The sequence below is a fragment of the Mucor mucedo genome (genome assembly GCF_025094135.1).
Source record: "Mucor mucedo strain NRRL 3635 chromosome Unknown EV154scaffold_94, whole genome shotgun sequence".
In the NCBI taxonomy this organism is placed as follows: domain Eukaryota; kingdom Fungi; phylum Mucoromycota; class Mucoromycetes; order Mucorales; family Mucoraceae; genus Mucor; species Mucor mucedo.
In genome coordinates this window covers 4,135-11,979 of record NW_026252378.1, presented here as the reverse complement: position 1 = coordinate 11,979, position 7,845 = coordinate 4,135, and the positions used below count along the sequence as shown (strand labels likewise).

At 37.2% G+C, this 7,845-nt stretch overlaps 2 protein-coding genes across 2 annotated transcripts; one reads left to right on the top strand and one right to left on the bottom strand.

The window, feature by feature from the left end:
* Positions 1-683: 683 nt before the first annotated feature.
* Positions 684-2,157, bottom strand: EV154DRAFT_324697 (uncharacterized protein). The gene is made up of 3 exons (XM_051594966.1): positions 1,941-2,157; positions 1,084-1,884; positions 684-1,023 (listed from the first exon to the last, which is right to left on the bottom strand). Exons 2-3 carry the CDS (start codon positions 1,867-1,869, stop codon positions 769-771), a joined length of 1,041 nt encoding a protein of 346 aa, XP_051454365.1. The 5' UTR covers positions 1,870-1,884; positions 1,941-2,157; the 3' UTR covers positions 684-768.
* A 1,666-nt stretch (positions 2,158-3,823) lies between these two features.
* On the top strand, positions 3,824-5,781 carry EV154DRAFT_469629 (uncharacterized protein; the record flags this gene model as incomplete). Its single annotated transcript, XM_051597828.1, has 5 exons — positions 3,824-3,955; positions 4,108-4,586; positions 4,656-4,822; positions 4,875-5,364; positions 5,424-5,781. The coding sequence occupies 5 exons, from the start codon at positions 3,824-3,826 to the stop codon at positions 5,779-5,781; spliced, it is 1,626 nt and encodes a 541-aa protein (XP_051454364.1).
* Between the last annotated feature and the right edge of the window lie 2,064 nt (positions 5,782-7,845).

Below are 7,845 nucleotides of genomic sequence, written 5' to 3'. Positions count from 1 at the left end.
TTGATTATATATTTTATTTAAAAGAATGAAATTAAGATTTATTTATATCTTGATACTTAAGGACAAATTGCTATATAGAAGGATTACTACTTAAATGAGCTAAAAAGTAAACGGTACATGGCATAACATGAAGGCATTGATTATTTGTATAGGAAGCAACGTATAATCTAAAAACAAGGGGGATAACCAAAGTTTTCTAAATGAATATTAGGTTAGTTTATGATAAGAAGACTCAAAATTGATACGCACTAATTCCTTTTCTAAAGAGAGTAGCCGCCACAACGGTAAAAACAGGAAGCATAAGTCTGAAGAGATAATTAGAGAAATGAAAAGCCATAAACGAAAAACACTTACTTATAGCACTGGCGTAGTACATTGTAAGCACGGCCTTTATACACCTGTCTATACTGATTTAAAGAGAGATAAGTAAGGGGAGAGACTTCAGAGATGGAATGATGAGTTTACCAGAGTGTAATTGCGAAAGTAGTAAGCCCAGACGTTTATTCAGTTACATGGTTACGAGAAACAAGAACGAATAAAAGTAATCTTTTTTTTTAAAAAAAACTGATTTATTGATGTAAAAAGATAAAAAATAGATATCAAAAAAGAAAAAAGGAAAAAAGAAAAAAAAGAATGTGTTTATATGTACTTTTTAGTGGTTGGTGTAACGACGGAGAGATGACTGGAGGCAGATGATTTTTTTGTTTACGCGGCTTCTTGGTAACAGGACTCTTATTGTTATCACTAGAAGTGACACTTCTACGCAGCTTAGCCTTGCTCCAAAGCAAACTCACGCTCTCTAGTTCTCTGGGCTAGAGCTTTGATTTCTCTAGCCATTCTTTTTTCTTCCTCCCCTTCATCCTCCCCTTCATCCTCACCCTCGTCACTCTCTTCACTCTCGTCACAGTCTAACGTCTCGATATTGTCACCTTCGTTTGCATAAACACTCGTATTGATATCTCCTGCCAATTCGTCTTCACTCTCCTCTATTTCATTAGCGATTGTCGAGGCTCCAGGACGGATCTAATAAAATGTTATATATTAGTTCAATGCCAACTTTACATTTTCAATTGTAGTATTCACCTTCGTCTTGAAAATTGACTTTACGCGGTTTCTGACTGCAGCAACCAAAATGTTTTTAGATCCCCAACTTTTGGAAAAAGCAAAGAGAGGCAGACAGTTATCAGCTCCAAGGTAATGGAACAAATGATCATCAGCGATCAATGCGAACAATTCCCGTTGTTCAAACCCGATTTTCATCCAAGTAAAACCTGAATACAGCGTAAACTGAGGAAGGACGTAAACGGTTACGAAATTTTTCATCGCGGTGTATGCCAAATCGTATCGACGTTCCAGTTCGCTGTCATTCAATGAAATAGGACCACCTTCCAATATATTGTCGTCGCTTTTGAAGTAGGCTTTTGAGGCCTCAATGACCTGGTTCTTTGCAGAGATACCTACGGGTTTATCTTTAACACGTTGGCCTAAATGATTGGGGTTCTTCAACAAAGCCTTTTTCTTCTCCTCGGTGTAGATACTGCTGAGTAGGTTTCTTAATTCCTTGTTGCCTTCTTGATCAGTAGAACCAGACATACCTTGGAACCGAATTAGCATTGTATGAGGTATTTCTTTCTTTAAAATTATCTTACCAGCAACCCGTGAGTGACCAGCCATGTGTTTAATCATTTCTTTTAACTCTGTAATGGTGTTCTTCATTTCCATAACTTCATGCTTAAGAGATTGCACTTCAGCTACAAGAGGATCGTGACCGAAAGAGGAGCTGGAGGCAGAGTTAAAGAGACTATCAAAGGAAGAATTTAATCCTTGCGTAGCAGAGGTTTGGTAGTCATAGATGTTGGTATCAAGCATAGTTTAAGTAGTTTTCTAAAGAGATGATAAAAAGATGTAGTTAAAAAAAAAAAATTAAAATGCATTTATACTTTCCAATTCGGTAATCTGTCCCAAATAGGCAAAAATGGAAACCGGCTGTCATCACAAATCAGGCAATTTGACAAGCTTGGCACAATTCTGCAACGTATTTACCGAAAACTTTGCAGTGAAGGATTACTCGTAATCATTGACAGTGATAACGCGTTATAAAATAAAGAGATGTTAAAAGGCTGGTAAGCAATGCACTGGGTATGTTACCAACTTACATGGGAATATTTGAGATGGTCATTCCGACTGACAAAAAAAAAAGAATCTTGTCGTTTTAGACAAATGTAAACTTGTTTGTAATGTCAAAGAGTACTGTTTTTATACCAAACGTTCCATAGGAGGTAACGACGCACCGTAACTACGTCAAAGTATTATGAGTGATAGCTCGTTATGCGTGTTTAAAAATGACAAATTACCTAATATAGAACAAGCCCGAAGCAAAGCGTCTATTTTTCGATATAAAACGATGAGGAAAATCGACCGGAAAATTAAATTACCACCATATTTACAATGCAAACGCCCCCAAACAACACTAGTCAAAGAAAATATAAAAGAGCTCGAACCAATGCTCCTACGGCTGTGCTTTTTAAATGCTTGTCCAGGTACTCTGAAAGTCTTGCTCAAGTTGATTCGTCATCTGTTCCAACAGATACCCATAACATGTCTAAGGATGCTCCCCGCGAAAGTCCTCCTAGCTATCTCAACTTTGAAGGGTTAGACCAAAATGAGTGGGTTCATGAAGAGCATGATGAAATGTTTGAAGACGCATTTTTCACCGACTCGAATGATTTCGAAGATACTGCTGGATCTGATACGCCAGAGATGGATTCGTTTAGTGACAATAATGAAGGTATGTACAATAAAATAATTAAATGAAGGAGATGATACTTACACGGCCCATATTTTAAGACATTTCTGAAAATATTCCCACTTGTTGCGAAGACGACGAGTCTATTTATACTGTGCGTGATGTCTTTATTCCATCCAATCCCTTTAGTCCAGCTCAAGAATACAGTATCCGCCTTTCAAATATTTGTGAAGAGAGAAATATTTGTCGCGAAGGTCATAGGCAACTGATAAAGTTATTCAATAACATGTTGTCTGATAAAAAAATTGGTAAATATAAGAACTTCAATAATACTGAATACAATTTATCAACAGTGCTAAAATATTTTACCATAGACAAATCGAGCAAATTACTTAATCGTGAAGCTTGTGATAAACTCATCAAACGAGTGGTACCGATGAATCTTGTCAACAAGCATGAAATTTGTGCTACTAATGGATGTTACTTGTATGACGCTATAAAGGATGTTGATCTTATTTCTTGTCCCATTTGTGATTGTTCTAGAAATATCAAGAAAGAGCTAAAGACCATAAATATCGCAGCCAAATTGTCCGAGCTTTTAGCTTGTGATGATGTAAGGGAAAGACTAGCATACCGATTCGAAGAATATCCCAACTCAGACATTTTGCAGCCATCGCAAGAAACAATTTACAGGGATGCCTTTGATGGAGAGCTCTATGCAAAATTTGTAAAGGACGGGCATTTTGACAATAAGTATGACATTGCTTTGAAGATTGACATTGATGGCTTTCGCAGCAAGTTTTCGAGCACGAAGATGACGATGATCCATTGTGTAATTTTAAACTATGATATTTCGGAAGTAAGTAAAAACGAATCCAGCTAAATTGAGGTATACTTACATTATCATAGCGTTTTACTCGAGAAAATACTTTCCAAATCGGTATTGTTTTTGGCCAAGTCAAGGTCAATCTGAACTCGTATTTGCGACCAATTATCAAAGAATTATCTGAGTTACACTCCAAGCCTCTTCTGGTCAAGCGAAACGGACAGCAAGTTGCAATTAGTAGAGTAACGACTATGTATGTTTCTGGTGATGGTGTTCAATGTAACGAGTTGATGAATTTTGGTGGTCATTGTTCAACATATGGCTGCAGGTTTTGTTTGACAAAGGGAAAGCATAGAGGCGATGTAAAAAACAAAGACGGGATTGTTGGCGAGGGGACCCATGGTATGTATTTTCAGGATGGAAAAGCGTTGATGAGATCAAGGGATAGTTTGTTGAAAAAAGACGATAGTGAAGTCTATGTAAGTATGATAGTGTTTGCGTATGTTATCCTCTATTTATCATTTCATCACATTAGGCAAATAACGACTACAACATTAATCTTCCTAGTGTTTTTGGTGATCTAGTCTCTTTTACGTCGGTTGCTTTTCATCCAATTGATGAGATGCATCTGTTTTCTAACATCGCCAAAGATGTTTTTTCCATGCTTTCTCCAAAGTACAACCTTCATTTCAAATACTGTGGAAAGGAAACAGATTATCCATTTGAATTGTCTAATACCTCGTTCACAGCCATCAAAAAGAGCATGGAAGGATCTAGACAACTCATACCAGCATCTTGTTTCAAAGGTAGTTGGTTGGCGATGGAGCCTAACAATGTCAAGGCACTTTATCGTTCTGCTGAGTGGCTGGATTGGCTGCTTTATTGTGTACCAACCCTGATTGTATCACAGTTTGATGACACTGTTGTGATTGACGGATTCCTTAACCTAGTACGAGGCATATCATTATCGTTACAGTTCCGAATCACCGAAGATGATATCAAGCAAATAGACAAGTAGGTCGATCCGATATGCACCTCTTAACATTCCTTAAACTGATTATTTTCATCCGTTTCTTTACGCAGGTCCTTCAATCATTGGTTCCAATTTATTGACAAGCTGATAAGCGAAAAGTGTATATCCAACTGTATTTACAAAGTCAACATGCACCAACTTAACCACATCACATTTATTATAAAAAAATGTTCTATTCTTCGTTGTGTGTCTGTCAGATCCATGGAAAGAGAAATAGGTTAGTTATATGAATTAAAGATTTTTGATTATATTCTTACATACTTTTACAGGAGCTTACAAAAAAAAAATGAGATCAAGAGTCAATGCTGGTGAAAATGCCAACAACATTATGGAACGAACGGCTCTTTTTTCTTTCATGCGAAATACAAAGATGGTGAACTTTGATCCAACTCCCCCGAAACTAGAAACCGACTTCGTAGAACATCCTTCTGGTAATGTGGACTTTGGTCAGTTATGGGCTCCATTTTATCAAGAATTTGAATTGACTGGCAATGCCGATAATGATTGCCTTATTGCTGGTGATCTCCTGACTATGAAATCGTTTGTCAGCGCTTTAAAATCGTACAAAAAACGTTTTTTTAGTTTACCAGAGCCTATTCATCGAATCCAAATCAATGTGGAATCTATTCTTCCCGCTGGTAAGCTTTGGCAAGATTCACACGTATATTCCGCTGCCATCTTTAAACAAGGGTTATCAAAGTCCATTGCAAAACGTGGTGGTGAGCATGTTCTGTTCCATTCGAATCACCAGACAAGAAGGTAGGTTTCAGCTTTTTTCATCAAAGCTAAACTAACAATACTATCAATAGACGAGGCAGAATTTCACAGGTGACTAACTGGTATGTGGGTAGGCTGTTATTCTTTTTTGAATACGCATTTGATGAAACATCCAGTTTTTACGCAGTACTTGAAGTCATGAAGAGACATTCCGCTGCCTCGCATAGCCCTTGCATTCCAACTGTTGTACCCTACGAAAATAACGAAGAAAAAAAAATAGTTGTTATTAACATTGCGGACATTGTGACAGTTGTGGGATTGCTGAAAATGGTGACACATTCAGTGAATGGAAAGAAAGTAACATACCAAGATTCTAGTTCTCTATTTGTCATTTCACCTTCTACTAGCTTTGATGAGGACATGAAGAAAACAGCAGGAAAAATATCCAACCTTTGCTAATTAATAAATCCCCTTTTCACAATTTTTTTAAACCACGCCAGCTATTCTTTTATTTTTATGGGATATACACCGCACCATGGTTAATGGGATGGGCGACCTTTAGTGTTGGATGTTCCGTTTGCTTATTTGATTTTAAGCAAATTAGTAACTTGATAGTCATAGACGAATGCTTATCCAGTTAAGATAAATGAGATAATTCAGGCAATTTTTAGTTTTTAGGGTGTTCCTTTTTTTTTATTACTCAAATGATTAAGTATTCGCCCATAGACGAATACTCGTCTGCTGCAGGTAAATGGAACGGATGAAATAACTTTTATTTACCCAATGTGAGTAAGTACTCGCTCATAGACGAATACTCGTCTGCTGCAAGTAAATGAAATGAGTAAAGTAATTTATATTTACCCAATGTGAGTAAGTACTCGCCCGTAGACGAATGCTCGTCTGCTGCAGGTAAATGGAACGGATGAAATAACTTTTATTTACTCAATGTGAGTAAGTACTCGCTCATAGACGAATACTCGTCTGCTGCAGGTAAATGAAACGAGTAAAGTAATTTTTATTTACCCAATGTGAGTAAGTACTCGCTCATAGACGAATACTCGTCTGCTGCAGGTAAATGAAATGAGTAAAGTAATTTTTATTTACCCAATGTGAGTAAGTACTCGCTCATAGACGAATACTCGTCTGCTGCAGGTAAATGAAATGAGTAAAGTAATTTTTATTTACCCAATGTGAGTAAGTACTCGCTCATAGACGAATACTCGTCTGCTGCAGGTAAATGAAACGAGTAAAGTAATTTTTATTTACCCAATGTGAGTAAGTACTCGCTCATAGACGAATACTCGTCTGCTGCAGGTAAATGGAACGAATAAAAAAGCTTAAATTTTTGTGCAACCTTTATATTTTACTCAAAATGAACGAACAGTTACCCCTGGACGAATATTTACCCTTTTTGAGTAAATGAAGTAATTTTATTTTTTGTGTACCATTGTTTATTTACCCAAAATGAGCGGATACTCGCTCACGGACGACTATTCGCTCAGATTTGAACGAATGCTTACCCCCAGACGACTATTCGCCCATTCGTCCGCATTTACTCTGTTAAAGTAAGTTTTTTTAGCCTAGGTGAACGGGCAAGAGCAGTAGTCCTTGCGGACTATGGAAATTTTGTTGCAGGTTTAAACCTGCGTGATTTATTCGAAAGTCAACGGTTGCCTTTAGTTCTCGCTTTCGGTGTCGAAACATTGTGGGACTTCTACAATGAGTTTTTTTAAAAAACGTTTTTCTTTTTCTTTTTCTTTTTCCAACTTCTATCTCAATAAATAACAATTTTATTATCTTAACTTTCTGTAATTAACATCACTTTGACGTGCACTTTGTGTAATAAAAAGGACGAGCGAGTTCGAGCTATCGTATTTGCAATCGAGCCGAGCTTAAGAAACTTCGAGCGAGCTCGAGCTGCAAAAAAAAACGCATTCGATCGAGCTTCGACTGGAACACGATCGAAGCTCGCTCGACAGTTTCGATCTTCATTCCGAACACTAGTGCCTCATCGTCTGCTGAACGGATAATATAACAGTAAATGGGTTGTCATTATGTTCAACGTGCTTTTACGTTAGGCCAACCAGCAATTAATAATGTACGCTTATCCGTCAATTGCCCATGTGTAAGCTTGCCCTATCTGTATCTCGCTCAACTAATCCAATGGGTCAAACTAGCATAGGTTGAACAGAAGACGCCCACTCATCCCTCAGTAAGCCGTTTTCACAATCAATATGAATAGCGACTAAACTGTTCCTTAAGATCTCTGATATGGTAGCGTGGCTGTAAGTATTACACATGTGGAAAGTCTAAAGAAGTACGAAGATTCATCTGCGGTTTTATATTATTGTGCGAAGGATTTTATAAACTATGAAGAAGATTTTGCTTCTTTCGAAATGCTGCAGATTTTATGTTTTTTAACCTGACATATACCGCCAAATGATAACGTGCGGACAGCTGTAAAGTTGTCTTACTATTTCGAGATTGCTGAATGAATTTCATTCACATATTTTAAGCTTTGAT

What these genes read in the sequence shown, in the direction of transcription:
- EV154DRAFT_324697 (XM_051594966.1), bottom strand. Translation starts at nt 1,869, where the DNA reads ATGCTTGATACCAACATCTATGACTACCAAACCTCTGCTACGCAAGGA. An exon ending in AGTCAATTTTCAAGACGAAG is followed by an intron (nt 1,024 to 1,083) that starts GTGAATACTACA and finishes ACATTTTATTAG; the next exon opens with ATCCGTCCTGGAGCCTCGAC.